This window comes from Haemaphysalis longicornis, unplaced genomic scaffold (genome assembly GCF_048455015.1).
Source record: "Haemaphysalis longicornis isolate Haplotype H1 unplaced genomic scaffold, Haemaphysalis longicornis Haplotype H1 scaffold_1, whole genome shotgun sequence".
NCBI lineage: Eukaryota > Metazoa > Arthropoda > Arachnida > Ixodida > Ixodidae > Haemaphysalis > Haemaphysalis longicornis.
In genome coordinates, this window is record NW_027526203.1 from 286,750,147 (window position 1) to 286,767,250 (window position 17,104).

At 45.0% G+C, this 17,104-nt stretch overlaps 1 protein-coding gene across 1 annotated transcript in view; it reads left to right on the forward strand.

Annotated features, from left to right (window-relative positions):
- Jarid2 (Jumonji, AT rich interactive domain 2) overlaps positions 1-17,104 on the forward strand; it is a 128,374-nt gene that overhangs the window by 43,925 nt on the left and 67,345 nt on the right. The window contains exons 18-21 of the mRNA XM_077679379.1: positions 5,144-5,268; positions 7,408-7,579; positions 8,258-8,362; positions 10,969-11,070. Of these exons, the coding sequence (XP_077535505.1) occupies positions 5,144-5,268; positions 7,408-7,579; positions 8,258-8,362; positions 10,969-11,070 (504 nt within the window). The remainder of the gene's footprint in view (positions 1-5,143; positions 5,269-7,407; positions 7,580-8,257; positions 8,363-10,968; positions 11,071-17,104) is intronic.

The window sequence follows — 17,104 nt, forward strand, 5'->3', positions numbered from 1 at the left end:
TGTCAGAAACGCAATGTTTCTGGACAGTGATAAAGCGAAACTCGCTGCAAGTCCGATCGGCATGTTCCCATTTGAGGCTAACAGTGTCCAAAAACCGCTCATGTGCTTTTTTTTTTTTTCTGCCGCAACTTCTGCTGCAGTGCGCTTGCATCACCGCTGCAATATTTGTTTGCAAAAAAGACCATGCAACCAGCAGCTGTGGAGGCAGCCTCGCAACGACACCACCAAAGTGCGACACAACTTGTACTCCGTGCCTCTGAATTGTGAGGTCATGGATGGGGAGGATCGTGAATCACAGCACGGCTTGGGCTAGGCTGGCTGGATACCACTGAACTGCACGCGTGCGTTCGTTGCGTGTGTGGCAATCAGAACATTTTCTCTCAATAAGATTCCTCCGCCAGCTCAAAAGAGAAGTTTTTATCACCACAAGATAGGGCAGCCATCATTGCCCAAGTCAGTGGACCAAGTGGAGGATGGGAGGACAGCGCTGCCAAATTTGGAACTGCGTGCAGCTCACTCTCTACCGTTTTGAAAAGCAAGGCCACCACTCTTTTATAGAGTGTTTTAGCATAGTGTCTAGCATACACTATGCTAGCGACGGTAAGTACCGGGACCGGACTGGGCATGTGTGCACTCACTCCAGTGAGGAGCGGCCCTCCTAGCCGAGCCTGCGCACACATGCACTGCACTGTCGAGTCCCGGCACTTGCCGCTGCTAGTGTAGCGTACGCTGGACGCTGTGTTAAAACTCTTTAATAGCGCACGTGCACAAAACAAAACAGTGACAGCTGTGGCCTATCCAGACGTCGACAAAGCAGTGCTCACTTTGTTATGTGAATACCAATGGAGCGGGGTGCCCCTGTCTGGCAAAGTGCATCAACAGAAGAAGCTGGACTTCACTTGCATGCTCAGCCATGTATTTCATCACTTGTGTCAGTTTTGAGGAGCAAAAGGCCGAGTTGACAACATGGTTTTCCAAGCAGCCCAAGTGGTGGTGTTTTTGAGAGGACGGAATGATCATCTTGCTATCGCTAGGTCAGCTGAACCCTCGTCTACTGCCTTCCGGTCACTGCTCTTATTGTCGCTCACCTGCAAATTCACAACTTACAGAAGGAATGAAAAAGAAAGACTGAAATGAAGCAAACAATGGCTTCTAAAGCGTGATTGGCTCTGCAGCTGTGTTCGCTGAAATGGCCTTGCCTATTGGACGTCGCTATGGCAACAAGAAGCGTTCGGTGTGCTTCGCCAATCTTTTCCCTGGTTTAGGTTACACGGTCAGTTGGATTCCCTTAGAGTCACTTTATCTGTTGTCGTACTGAACAGAGATGCTAACGCGGAGTTCATTGAAAACAACGTGCTGCCGATTTCGCCATGGCTTCTACTTGAGTGTGAAATGTGGTGTGTGCATCTGTAATTGAGGTTTCATAAGTGAACCTTTAGACTCGTTGCTGTGTTCTAAAACTCTGAGTTATTGCTGTTTGACACCGAGCTCGCGAGCCTCGGGAATTGAACAGTGAGCACGTTAGAAGTTGCAGCATGTGCTGCAGCGCCACAACATGTTTGGGCATGCATGCCTGATAATAGAACTGGTTTTTATGTGTATTCCAAACTGATTCAAAAGGGCAGTTCTCCCCCAAAGTTTCTACAGATTTGATTTTTAAAGGAGCCATGAAGAGAAAACACAAGTTTGGTTCATTCGAAAGATTGCCTCGTTAGAACCATAACGACACCACTTATAACGCAAACTTCGCTCAAATAAGCTACATACCGTATATACTCGTGTAAGGGCCGCACTTTTTTTTTCAAAATTTTTGCTAGGTGCGGCCCTTACACGAATCAGGCCGATGACAGCTCACCCAAAGTCTGCACTGTTTCCTCAACAGTAGCGGAGTACAAGAGAGTCACAAATGACATGCCACGAATGTTTTTATTACAATTCCATCTCGCTATCACTCTCCTCGTTCTCGGAAGAGCTCACCTCGGCGTCGGCGTCCTCCCAGAGACGGTCATCTTCAGTACCGTTCATGCAGTTCGAAATTCCAGTCACCTTGAAGCTTTTCGCGACTACTTCAAACGACACGGCACTCCACGCGCTCAAAATCCACTCACACACTTGTTGGAGCAATGCCCGCTTCAGCCGTCCTGTAGGGGTCTTCTCATGATGGCCTCCAGCCATCCATTCCGAGTAGCATCGGCGAAATTCCGCTTTGAACGGACGGTTGACGCAGACGTCGAGCGGCTGCAGCACACTCGTCAGTCCTCCAGGCATAATGGCCAAGTCCGTACGAGTCGTGGCGAGTCGGTTCTTGACGCGGTCCGTCAAGTGGCCCCGGAAACTATCCAGAACAAGGAGGGCTTTCTGTTGCAACAGGCCTCCTGGTCTGTTTGCCCAGACGGTCTTGATCCAGTCGGCGACGAGCTCCTCGCACATCCAACCCTTTTCCTGGGCCCGTACAATGATTCCCTGAGGAAACTTCTCTTTTGGGAGAGTCTTTCTCTTGAATACGACGTACGGCGGAAGTTTTCTGCCGTCTGCCGTGATGCACAGCATCACAGTGCACCTTTGACGTTCTGCGCCGGTCGTGCGCACAGACACACTTTTCACCCCTTTCAAATCCACTGTGGTGCTTTCTGGTGCGTCGAACCACACAGGAGTCTGGTCCGCATTCCCAATTTGGGAAAGGTCGTACTGATGCTCCCTCCTCAGACCATTCACAAAGCGATGGAACTTGATCACATGGCTTTCGTACTCGCTTGGAAGCTTTTGACAAAGCGTAGTACGGCGGCGGATGGAGAGCTGGTTACGGTTCATAAACCGCGTAACCCACCCCCGACTTGCTTTGAATTGTGCCTGGGGTATTTCCATGTGGCGAGCGATGTTGAGGGCTTTCACGCGTATCATGTCAGTTGATACGGTGTAGCCGTCCCTTCGAGTGTCGACGACATATTTGAGAAGTTCGCCTTCGAGTTCCGGGTATTTGCACTTCTTGCCGCGAAACGCCTTTCGGCTCCTGTTGGTAGCGGCGAGTGCATCTTTCTGTTTTATCCAGTAACGCACGCGCTTCTCATCCACGTCAAACTTGCGTCCAGCTTCCCGCTTGCCGTGCTCCTCCGCATATTCAATCACTTGCTGTTTAAATGCTGCGGTGAACGATCTCAAACGCCGACCCATCGTCCCTCACCTGCGCTGGCTCAAACAGGGCTCCGATCAGAAGAAACAATACAACACTAACGATGCGCCACACCATCGGCCACACTGAGAAATAATGGCGCCGGCGGAAGCGGGAAAAGCTGTCAGCGCCATCTAGCCGCAATTGAACTAACTACATCTTTGTGGCGGGACTTTTTGAATTTTTTTTTTCGAAATTTCCCCCTCCAAAGTAGGGGTGCGGCCCTTACACGAGGGCGGCCCTTACACGAGTATATACGGTAATTAGGAAAACAGGAAATGACCATGCGACCCACCAGCTCATTTTCCGCAGCAGAACCTATGATGTCACTCGAGAATGCTCTGTGATTGGCGGAGGCCGGCAAAAGCAAACGCATGTTAGGCAGGGCTTACAGTTTGCATAGCGAGCTAAATGCCCGTGAAACATACTGCACATTCTTTTTATGACAAAGAACGGTGGAGTAAACGGTTGAAGTTCCGAACGAACACGCAAGCGTGTATGCCAATGCGTACGAAACTACCGCCAGCCGAACTCGACATCTCACCGTCGCCACCGTCACGCAGACGAATTTTCGGGTACAAGGCTCTTCGGGGCCAACGAACCGTCCCAGCACGCACAGCCGCGACCTTGCTTGGTATCGTAATCCCTTCACAGGAGGTTGGCCGTCATATCGCCAACCAGTAAAGGTAAAAATAGAAACAAGGTGAGTAAGGAACACAGAGCAGCAACGAGATAGTGCCACTCGTCGCACGGGTTTCGGTATGGAGGTCGTGTTGGCTTGCTGCTGTCGTTACGAGCTCGTTTACAGTTTACAACCACTGAAAACTTCAGTTTGTTCGAGTACTTTACAATGAAATTTCGTTGCTGTGTTTTGAAATGCCCATGTAGTACGGGCAAATCGTCGAGGGAGTGCGACATCCCCGCCGGTGAGATCTCCTTTCATGTGCTGCCCAACGACGAACCTCGGCGAAGCGCTCTGACCTTGGGGAAAAAAATTGCCGTACGCACCGCGCATTGACGCTCGAATCTTTCTGGTCGGAGCAGAGAGCTCGAGCGAACGGCTTTCCATACACAACACCGGCCAACTGGCATAAGCGATATTGCTACTGAAATTGAAAATACGGCACATACGTACCAGTCTGTATTCGTCCGTCGCGACGGGGCTGACGAGGCAGCTGTGCCGACGGCTGGGCGTTCGTCTGTTGTAGCTATCACGGAATGGTCGCTTTCCCGTCCACCGCGTATCCCACAACTCTTGCCGCTCGTGCACTTAGAAGCATTGAGCGTTCAAGTGGTGTGAGGTTGTTAAATGCAAGCCCGAGCTCCTCGGCGAGAGTTTTGTTCTCCGGATCAGGCGATTCCATGACTAGGGCTGCGGGTGCACTAGGTTTTACTAGTATTTTTAAAATGGCCGCCATCTCGGTCGACTCCCGCGTGTGGGTGCTATATGGAGTCGACATACTAAGTATCTGTTTCATGGACCAGCTCGTATGACACCATTGTTCATGTGATGAAATGTGCAATTTTAGCGGGAGATTTAAAATTTTAGCTTAAATTGCCTTATTTCTCAGTAAATAAAGCATCATTTGCTTCCGGGAAAGCGCTTGGGGTACTATGAAACACCAAATCTTTCGAATAAAACAAACTTTTGTTTTCTCTTCATGGCTCCTTTAAGCTCCTAAGACGACGTAATAAATGCCGTGAACTGCTCCAAACCATGGTTCTTCGGCTTCAAAATCAAACTTTTACTGCTCCGAAAACTGCTCCCAAATGTGTTTGGGCTGTCTCAGCCCTGATGAGAGTACAAGGGGGCGATGGAAGAAGAGGTGGGAAGGAAGGAAGGAAGGAAATGACAACACGGCTTTGAAAGACACAGAAAAACACAGATTAGGTAGGGGTAATAGCAGTACTTCAAACAGTACGCTTTCAATGTTCAGAAGTCTTGACAACACTGTTGCACTCATTTGGTTGCAGCACATGAAGGCAAGTTGTGAGCCACCAACGTTCTCCTTTGAGAAACTTCTGCTGGGGATTTCACGTGAGCTTCGGGAGAACCTGGAGGCCTGCCGCTGGACTCTTCCACTGCTTGAAAATATGTGGTACGTACGGCAGGTTCCGTTTCAGGGTTGAAGCCCTAAATGGATGGTAGGCAGGGAGGAGGCAGTGCCCTCTAAGTTGCTGAGTAGCACACATCTCTTCACTTAGTAACTTCAAGTATGTAGTTCTTCCTCCGGCCATTTTTCTTTCACATGCTTAATTTTTCAATATTGGTTTATAAAATTGACTTATCTAAATGCTACGTGACAAAAAAAATAAATCCAGTTCACTTACCTAGAAAGGGATTTCAGCCCTTAAAGGTAGCAAGTTTGCCAGCTAAAAAATGCAATAGATTTTGACCTTCAGCCGTGTTGCATGGTTGAACGCTTCAGAGTTTATCACGCGTTAGTTGGTTGAGAAGGGTGGTAAATTTTCAAAAGACTGCAAAAAAAGATTTGACAGTTGACTTTTCCCTGAGAAAGCACTTGCGTGAATAAAATGCAAAAACGAACTCTGACTGAATAAGTGAGAAAACAAACAAACAAGGAAGTGGGCATTCCTAGCATGGTTGGGCAGAGCCTTTATTCATTCTTGGCCAGTCTCGCCCCTGGACGTGTACCGTGTAATGCTGTAGATGGCTTTTTTTCTTTCTTTTTTTTTTTTCTTTTACACTCGATAGATCTCCCAATTTGTCTAGCAGTCAGTTGGCTTTGGCCAATTCCTTGGCCTCTTTCCCCAGTATGCTTGGGACAGCTCTGTTTTTCCATACCAGATGAACCTCCAAATTCATGTATCAGCGGCGTGGATTTTTGCCACTTTTGGTGCTAGTTGGGGCATATTGTACAGACTGTAATGAATTGTTGTTTCGCCTCCTGGACTGCTTAGTAACATCAAGTCTGCATTTAAAACCTCCAACTCTTATCTCCAAAGGAATACGTGGAGTAGGTCATGGCGGACGGAAGTGACACGACCGGAAGCAGCCCGCAAATTGAAACTTATCAGCAAGCTGTCATTTTAAAAATTAGCAGCACGTTTACCTCCTTCAGAGTAACTCTCTGTAATAATTTATAAGCTACATTTTGTTTTTGCAACCCAGTTTGATATTACTTTTCGAACTGTAGTTACTGCTCATGGCAGAAAGTGGCGCGCGGTTGTCACGGGCCATTATCATTGTTTTTACGAGAAAAAGCTGCAAATTCTCTGGTTTAATGTCCCGAAGCGACATATGGGCTATGAGAAACGCCGTAGCGGTGGGCTTCGGATTCATTTAGACCATAGAGCTGTGTCTCTTAACATGCGCTGGCCACGCGCGGCCGCCGCGAACTGGATTTATTCTGTACATAAGTCGCAGGGGTGGACAAGGCGCACCAACGAAAATTTCAGAAAAAAACCGCAACTTATACACCGGAAAATACGGTATACATACAAACAAAAATTGTGAGCTTGCTGGTCAACCCTGTCAAACACCGAACCCCATCTGAGACGTATCCTGTTCCAGCTTGGTTCATTCGATTTGTAGTCGGTGTGCTTCTTGGGATCTCTTTCTGTGTCTTTGTTCCACTTTCTTGGTTATTTGAAGCCTTCTTTGGCAGCTACCACACGTGAGCAGAGACTATGTAACTACATATATGAAACTGGCAGAGACAACAGGCCAAACATTCAAGCTGTGTAGTGCTTCTGAAAGCCTGACACTCTCAACACATGCAGCAAAGGGTAGAGGAGGACATGAAGGGGGAAGGAGACAGGGTTCTTTTTGTAGGTGCTGAGCATGCTACTTTTGCTTTTGTCTGTCTGTTGTCGCATCTTAATGCATTCTGTCTGTTGCGATGGCGGTGCACCACCATAATTTAGATGCTTGCCAAGTGTATGTACACTTCAATAAAAGGAACCCTCACAGTACTTGCCTGGCCATGCCAAAAAGCCAACCTTGGGAGCTGTGTTGAGGGAAAGCCCCCATCTCATCTGTCGTTGTTTGCAAGGTTTAATCCAGCTTGTGTGGCTGCTAATTTTCATTTGATGTTGCTGCACCCTTTTCTGTGCATTTAGACTGAAGCTGCAAAACGTTCACAGATTGTACCTCATTAGAGATAACTCAGTCTAATGGATTGGATTTAAATAATTCGATTGCAATGGTTTTGTATTGGTTTGTAGCATTGTGCCTGAGGTTCTGTGCCAAGAAGCCCTTATATGTTTTATTGCAGTGAGAATGAACAGCGGTATCGCACTCAACTTGTGGAAATGGGGCTCAAGACATTTGAGCGCCTTCCCCTCGAGGAGGCTGCGGATCCCAAGAAAGCCAAGCGACCCAGGCTTCGACCAGAGGACAGCAACCACGAGTGTGATTTCTGCCGTATCAGTTGCCATGTTTCCATGGTATGCATGTTTGTTTTCTCTTTTGCCCAATTTTGTATACTTGAGCTGAAATTGAAGAGGAAATGCTTGATTCTGTTTTTGTTTTCTTTTTATGTGTGTAAATGAATTTTTTACCTACTTTTAGTGAGGCTTGGCAGGCAGTAAACAAATGGGCAGTAATACGTTGCTGTCTGCCTTACAAATTTTTTAATAGTGTTGCGCAAGGTACTTAATAACCTTCTGAATTAATACTAGCTTAAAATATATTTTACGAACTGCTATATGAACTGCTATATTATATGAACTGCTGAGTGAATGAACTTGTTATGGTTCTTTAGTTGCCTGGCACTCAACCCCTGAGCACTCAGCTCTTGTGCAAATCTTGTTTGCATATCAAAAGATCAGTGATAAAAAAGGTAACCTTAGAGTAGTCCAACTACTAAAGAGAATACTTCTTCATAAAAACATTTTTGCACGATGTCCTTTTAATCTTACAACTAGAAAAAAGGAAGAAAGGAATGCAAGAAGTATATTTTCTTTATTTTCTGGCACTCAATTCATGTGTATCGCTATGCAATGTAGCATCAGCTGAGGAATGTGCACGGTTTGTTGGGCTGTTTTTGGCCAGAAGTCCCAGTGCTGCCTGATGCAGTTGAGGGATGGACACATCGTCAAGACAGTGTCTTTGGCTTTCTGCAGGTTGTGGGCTTGCAAGATGACACCTTGTACTGCCTAGAGCACGCTGTGCATTGCCTGCAGAGGAAAAACATGAAGGGCTGGAAGCTTCTGTACACCTACGACATGGTATGGAGTGTTGCACTTTCTATTTCACCAGTAGTGTAGGCAGATGTAGAATGGTAGGGCAAATTATCAGGGAATCCAGTGGATCCTGGGGTAAACAGCAGAGTGTAAAGGAATTTTTGTAATTTGGGGTCTTGCTCTGGCAACAGAGTTTATTGTCAAGGCAGGAAGTCCACGGCTGGTGCAATGTTTTGGTAGTTCTAATAGACATAGCTGGCAACTTTGTTGAACATCCTTTTCAAAAAATGCATGAACTGCAGTTTTTGAACATTGCTGAATAGCCTGCTTAAAGGGACCATGAAGACATAGTTTTATCTGAAAGAACTAGGTTTGAGTAACTCACTCAACTGCTTTCTGGCCACGGAGGATGCTTTTTCACCATAAAATATAAGGCATGTTTAAAAAACCTGAAATCTCGCACTAAACAGCATCATCAGTGATTTAATATCTCCAGGTTAGCATTCAAGTGGTACTATCACATGGGTGCAGAGGCACCATTACAATTGCTAGTCATGTTTCACGGCGGCGGCTTACAAGCGCACAAACAAGTCCCTGTAATATCATAACAGGGTGTCTACTGACCTGGAAAACTGGGATTTATCGGAAAAATTTTAGGCCCCTGAAATAAACTGGAATTTGTCACGGATATTCTTTTAAAAGTAACAGAAGTCAAAGAAAAATTACTAAAGGTTTGTGAATATGCGAACCTTTGAATAATTTACAACTTATTCAAAAAATTACAAATACTCATAAGAAAAGTAAGGGTTCAGTTTGCCTTTAGACATGCAAAATCTTTTGGCTTTACTGTATGGCATGTAGGCTTGTATCAGCTTTACTGCATAACTTCGAATCTGTGCAAAAAAACCTCGTGAGCTTAAGCAAACTGGAAACAAAGCTTTTTGCTATGATTCAGGGAACAGTACAATAAGTAATTCTCATGAATTTGATTTAAATCAAACAAATAGCCCAAAATTTTATTTTCTTTGCACCAAGCCTGGAGCTATTGAGCCACACTAGGTAGTGGTGACCTCAGTTTTAAGAGCCAGGTTTCTCTGTCATCAGTGTTGAACTTAATTTTGATAACTTCATTGTCATCAGCAGGGTTCTGTGCCTCATTTTTAGGCTGAATTTTATGACTATTGAAGAAGGAAAAGGGAAAGGAGGGCAGGCATTACATGCAGGAAAGAATAAATGGCCGATCTTGTTAAATGACTTAAAAATATATATATATATATACTCAATGAAGCACAGCTTTGACGCTGCTTTTAAAGAAATGGTGGCTCTCTCAAGCACTGACGGCAGGTTTGAGTTGTACCATAGCTAATAAAGTCCAAATAAATCGAGTTTTCTTTGAAGAGTCTCCTAGATATTTTTCCACGCATCGGTTGCTATATTACATTACTTCATCTTTGTCCAGGAAATTTGAACAAAAGTGGCCTGGGAAAACGGGCAAAAGTACAGGAATTCGGAAAGAGTAATTTGTTGGACACCTCGCATAAGGGCTGGGTGAAAGAGTAGCTGGTGAATAAAAATTACTTTATCTGTTTTCCTTATTTTCTAGATTGTTTGAAGTTTACGTTAAAACTGGAATCGTTGTTAGAACGCATCAGTCTCTTGAATGAACCAAGCCCACTGGTAGTCACTGCTGTGTGGTTTCAGTCCTCAGTTCAGTCATGCGTTCTGCCAGCAGGGTACTAAGGTAGAACGTTCTGCCAGAGGGGTATGAAACTGCAGTTTGTGCATCATTGTGCCCCTTTTTGGCTAAGCACTTTGGCCGAGTGGTCACGATTCCTTCTTCAGGAGCCTGGGTGCAGTCATTGGAACTTGCCAACTGGCAAACACATTTTATGTGCTCACGCGTGCCTGCGCAGAAATTTGACAATATAAGCCTAATATACCATACCAAAGCCAAAACCACTCCTGAGGCACTCGTAGAGCTTTGAAGTAAGCCTCAGAATCAATAGGTAGTGTGCTATCAATGCTCAGTCGATATGGTATGACAAATGTCGACATAATGCACAAAAAAGAATACAGCTTGTGCTGCTATGTTAGCTCTCACCTTGCACAGAAGGACCAAAGTTTTGCACACGTTTAAATATTTGTTGATTTCTATTTATTTGTGGAGGATCATTGTGAACAGGTGTCTCACTTATTACATCAGTTTTTGAGCAAGAAAGCAGCCCTCCATGAGGTGTACGCTTATTCACAGCACTTATTCATGTTTCTGGAACACTCCATGGCAATTAAATGAAGCCTGCTGTAGAGTAGTTTTATTCAGTACTACACATGGTGAAGTCAGTTTGTTTCTGTGTCACTGTGCGTTTCGTTAGGGTGCTTGTATTGTTCTACTTAATGAAATATAATTATTTGCCAGATCTGAGCTCTGTGCATCTTCAAGCCTTTTGAGCACAATGTAGCTGCTGCTTTATTAAATATCTTTGTTTTTGTTGCGGGTTCTTTGTCCCATATACAAGATTCAGATGTGTTTTCATGCTGATTCCTTCGCTTCTCTCTAAAAGTTTTCTTATGTTGAGTCACTCACTGTGCTGTCTTTTCTTTTCTTTTTCCCCTCTCTCTCTCTCGCTTTGACCGTGATGTGGTCGGAAAAGGATGAACTTCGCTCCATTCTACGAAAGCTTAAGGAGCACATCGAATCCGAGGAGGCTTCTCAAATAAAGATGGACTCAGACCCATCAACACCCAAAAAGAAGGTAGTCAAGAAGAAAGGGGTGTAAAAGTGAAGCGATGGGGTAATTTGGGGGTAATAGGGGTACATATGCAACATACTATGTGCCGAAAAGTAGGCATGTGCGAATAGGTATTTTGCCCTCGAAATGAATGCAAAGCAAATACTGATTTTCTTTGAATAACTTTGCATAGTTACAACCAAAGTAACAAGTAGCTGGCGTGATGGAGGCTTCCGAACCCCCCCAATTTTTACAGCGAAGCTGTCTTGCGGTAGGTTCTTGCCAAAATTGCGTCTGTCTACCAGGTCACGTCAACAAAGAATCGCATGCGCTCACTCCAGAGCTAGTGTAAGATGCTCAGCAGCTTTTAGCCTAATGTAAGTACCTTGAGTTCAGAACGCAGAACGGAATAATCTACGCATCATGAATACCTTCTTCCGCAAACGGGAGAGCCGTAAGTGGAAGTGGAGGAGCCTAAATGGGGAGCATAAAAATGAAATAGACTTCATACTATGCAATAACCTTGGCATCATGCAGGATGTGGAAGTGCTTGGTAGGGTGAGGTGTAGTGACAGCCGTATGGTAACATCTTTAATTACGCTAGGTTTGAGGAGGGACCGTAACAAGCTAGTATGAAAGAAGCCGATCAATGAGCTAACAGTAAGACGGAAAGGTGAAGAATTCGGGATCGCCCTGCAGAACCGATATTCAGCTCTAACAGAGGAAGCAGGGTTTACAACACAGGAAGTGAGCGACAATCTTGCACGCATTATCACAGAGTGGGCAGTAGAGGTCGGAGGTACGATCGCTAGACAGCATACTGGTAAACTTTCCCAGGAGACGAAAGATCTAATTAGGAGACGGCAAACCATGACAATCTCCACCCCAGCTGACAGAATAGAACAAGTGGAGCTTTCGAAGTTAATCAATAGGCGTAAGACAGCTGACATACGGAAGTATATTACGGAGAGGATTGAGCATGCTGTAAAGAACAGAGGCAGCCTGAAAGCAGAGAAGAGGCATCTAGGCATGGGGAAAAATCAGGTGTATGCACTTATAGGCAAGCAAGGCATGGTCATCACAAATAGGGATAAAATAGTTATAGTAGCTGAAGAGTTCTATAGAGATCTGTACAGTAGCCATGACATCCAGAATAGCGAACAAAGAAGTAGTTCAGAGGAGGTAGGCATAACACCAGTAACGACAGAAGTAAAAAAAGGCTTTGAAAGAAATGCAAGGGGGCAAAGCCCCTGATGAGGATCAGATAACAGTAGACCTCTTGAAGGATGGCGGCCAAAATTGAACTAGAAAACTGGCCAACCTGTATACGCAATGCCTATTAACCATGAGTGTACCGAAATCTTGGAAGAACCCGAACATCATACTAATCCATAAGAAAGGTGACATGAAGGACTTGAAAAAATTACAGGCTGATCAGCTTACTGTCAGTCATCTACAAGATACCAAGGTAATCGCTAACAGAATTTATGCCACCTTAGATTTTAGTCAACCTAATGAACAAGCAGGGTTTCGTAAAGGCTATTCAACAATGGACCATATTCACACGATCAATTGATTATGGAGAAATGCGCGGAATATACTCAACCCCTATACAGTCGATCCCAGATATATCGAATCCCAAGGGGATCGCAAATAACTTCAATATATCAATAATTTGATATATAAGATATTTGCTTTCACATAGTATTTCCAAGGGGATTTTGGTCTGTTCAATATATGCAATAATTCGATATATCTTGGTTCGATAGATCCGGGATCGTCTGTATATAGCCTTTAAAATTATGAGAAAGCATTTGACTCGGTCAAAACCTCAGCAGCCATTCAGGCATTGTGGAATCAGGGTGTAGATGAGCATTACGTAAGAATACTAGAGGATATCTACAATGGGTCCACAGCTACCATCATCCTCCATAAGGCGAGCAGTAAAATACCTATAAGGAAGGGCGTCAGACAAGGAGACACAATCACTCCAATGTTATTCACAGCATGTTTACAAGAGGTATTCAGAACATTGAATTGGGAACAGGTGGGTGTAAGGGTTAATGGAGAACACCTCAGTAAGCTCAGATTAGCTGAGTAGAATCGTGCACCTGAAAATTAATATGCAGAAAACCAAAGTAATGATCAATAACCTTGGGAGACCGCAGCATGTGAGATAGGTGGCGAGGCAGTGGAAGTGGTAAGCGAATATATCTACTTAGGCCAAGTTGTGGCCCCGGATCCCAACCATGAGGCAGAGATAATTAGAAGGATAAGAATGGGGTGGAGTGCATTCGGCAGGCATTCTCAGATAATGAGTGGCAGCCTACAATTGTCCCTGAAGAAGAAACTATGACAGCCGCATCTTACCGGTACTCACCTACGGGGTAGAAACTTGGAGGCTCACTAAAAGGGTTCAACTTAAGTTGAAGGCGACTCAGCGGGCAATGGAACGGAAGATGATAGGTGTAATATTAAGGGACAAGAAGAGAGCGGAGTGGGTCAGGGAACAAACGCGTGTTAAGGACATCTTAGTAGAAATTAAGAAGAAATGGACGTGGGCAGGGCATGTAATGTGAAGGCAAGATAACCGTTGGTCATTAAAGGGACCCAGAAAAGCCTTTTGTAAAAGTTACAAAAGGACTGTATTGTCACTTAGCACCAATATATCGATGCAATGCCGTTGGAATTATTGATCTACATTCAGTATTAGCTGCGCCAGAAGCAATTAAGTGCACCTCTCCCCCCTTGCCGATCGATTCCTCCTCCCTCTCTGCTTCTTTCAAAGCAGCTTTAAACACTGGGAATAGCCATGTGACATCGCGACCCTCGACTTCCGTTCTCCACTAGCTACATTCCTGCGCCTAGGCATGCGTCAATCGCTGCAGACCCGCCTTCGCCTCGGGATCGCACAGGAAGGAGGATGAGCAGCCGGAAGCCAATGGCAGTGACGTTGCCGGCGACCGACGATCGGCCGAATCAGGGGGGCGCCTCGCCATTGCGTCAGCCGCGATCGCCGTTGCGTCAGCCGCGGTCGGCTCGCTGCGACGGCGCGCTCATCGGCTGAGAAAGGCGATCTTCAAAAATTGTTTGCAAATTATCCGTACAACGTATGGGGCTCAAACTTGCTCAAAAATCCCCCGTTATGTGTTCTACCACCTGAATTCATTTGATTGCCACCTTCACAAAGCTTTTCTGGGTCCCTTTAATGGTAACAGAGTGGATCCCTAGAGTGGGCAAGCGTGGCAGGGGCGGCAGAAAGTGATGGGCAGATAAGATCAAGAAGTTTGAGGGAATAAATTAGTTCCGGTTAGCACAGGAGTGGGATAATTGGAGGTCTATGGGAGGGGCCTTTGCCCTGCAGTGGACGTAGACAGACTGATGATGATGATGAAGTATCTTGAAAAAAAAAGTCACTGAAATTGGCCGCTAAGGTGGCTATCATGACGCCGTCTTCCAATTACATGTCACTCTTAGTTAGTTCACAGTGAAGTTATAAATGTTGCAAAATTCCTGTCTGCTGTCAATACATGGCCGTCTACGAAGGGAGTACGGTTGCAGAAAACCTGTCACTCTTGTTTTACTGAAACTACCCTGAAACAAATTACAGTAGACTCCCATTAAGACAAACTCGAATGGACTGCAAACATTTGTTCGTATTATCAGAAATTCATCTGAAGCGGAGGTTTTTTTGCATTGTGGACATTACAAGAGAGCGAAGTGTTGTTCGCCTTAACCGTGAAGTTTGGCTTAACAGAGTTCATCTTAACTGGAGTCTACTGTGTATGAGAACTGGCCGCTAAGATAATTCTATCGTTATGCCGAGTTTCATTTACTTATCGTAATTAGTTAGTTCATAGTTAAGTTGTAATTGTTGCAAGACTCCCCTCTGCTGTCAGTACATGGCCATCTATGGAAGAAGTGTAACTATATATAGTGGCTGCAACCCTTGTTAAATTGAACTACCCTAGAACAAATCATATGAAAATAATTTTACAGTTATTTCTAAAGAAGTTATGTCTTTATTCGATCAGTATAATAAGTCACCATATATAACTCAATACAGTTATCCAACAATGTAGCTTTGCTGGTCTTTCACTTTCAGAATAGTGGAAGAGCTATAAAGTTTTTTTAGGTAATGTTTATGTTAGGTTCATGTGGGCATCGCCAAAAGAAAAAAGCAACAAAGAGGCAAAGTCTTGCTCACCGAAACCGAAACTATAGCATCTGCACTTGCTTTATCAGCTGTGTCCTGTTCTTTCTTGCCAGCCGCAGCGGCCGCTTTTCTGATGGAGGCAAAAAGCAAACCCGATTGTTCAAGATTTCGGCACACGTTAAAGGTCCCCGGGTGGTCAAAAGTAATCCGAAGTCCTCCACTTCGGCGCGCCTCATCACCTGTGCAGCGTCGGCGCATTAAACCCCACAGTCAATCAATCTGTTATTTTTTGCGGAGCTGTGGGGTCTTTGTGGTTCACTCCACGCACGCCTAAGACATAAACCTAATGAACCTCAATGTTAGCTATTGTAGTGCTTGCCAGCGTGCAGGTGCGTTAAAACGTGTTCATGTAATGAAGGCATGCCTTTTAGGGGTCATCAGAATTTCGGATTTCTCCCCCTTTGCATAGTGAATGCATCAGTCACACTTTTAGACCAGCAAAATGAAGCTTAAATGCGTGCTATCTTACCTCTTTGAAGGTGAACATGGTAAACATGGCAGAGCACGGGGCATTAGGGAGAGAACAAACTCGGGTGGTAGGTATAGTCCAAATTATATGAAAAACAAATGAGCCTGGGCTGAACACTGAGTGTGACGAAATCAGGTAACGGAGCGGCTCCAGAGAGGTGGGGCTACAAGTAGGGAAACATAATTGACACTATGGAGGGATGAGTTACGAAAATTCTGGGGCAAGAAATGGATTCGGGCAGACAGGAGATGAGTGGGGGTGTTCTTTGTCCTTGTTGTGAACGTGGCTCGTGATGATGACAGCAGTGTAGCGATGCCACGGGGAAACCTTGGAATGTGCAGTGTAGTGTGTGCAGTGGGACTAGCTCATTTCCCTGGTGCAAAAATTTTTCACGCCGCAGACAATGCGCATGCACCAAAGTTTTCCGTGATGTCGCTACGCTTCCTTGATAGTATACAATGCCACGTGCTCCCATGTTCACCGTTGATAAAGAGATCACAATAGTACACCCACTGCAGGCCTCCTAAAAAGGCGCTTCCGCATCTGCTGGTCACAGCGCCTGCCCTACTTCGGCAAGCGGATTTTGACCTTTGTACAGCAAGCTGGTGAAGAAGATTAGATGAGGCTTGGCAGTGAAATAGCAGCCATGGTTAAGGAAGGTAGTGCATCAAACGGGTGGTTTCTCTCACCGATGTTGCTGAATAATGTAGTCTTATGCGGTGTTCAATCGTATCCAAGTATTGCTCACGGCATGCGCAATTGACTTCGTTTATGTTACACTTATTGACCAAGCCCCAGAGTGTTCTTGAGAAAGATGCGAGGCAGATGTCATGAAAGAAATAAAAAAAAAAGCTTAGATTTAGTTAAGGCTGAAATTTTGGCTAGTTGGTCTTTACTTAAATGCATTTCACTAGTGAAAACAGGACATGGATGAAGAAACATGCCCACAGGTCGCTGACTGGTGGGCCTAGATAGATGAGTTTGAATGAGTTTGAATGAGTTTGAATGAGTTTGATGAGCCTACACTGGTAAGACTAGGCTGATAGGCTTATGTTTGCTTTGCACAGCCTAGGCTAATATATTTGCTTTGCGCCCCAGATGCACATCATTTTTAAGGGGAAACAGGCCAACCAATTTGCTCTGTTCGTTAGGGCCAAATACTTCAAAATTTTCAAGTGCTGCAATTCTGATCAAAGTGAATATCGAGTGACGTGGTATTCAGTTAAATATTTTGGGAGGAAAAACAAATATTCGCACATGCCTACTAAAAAGATACCAGCACTGAGATTTCAGGTTGTCCACAGGGGTCAAAAAATGGTCACGCTCAATAAGTGTTCATTGTCTCATGGTATGTGAGAAAAAAAAATTTCTTG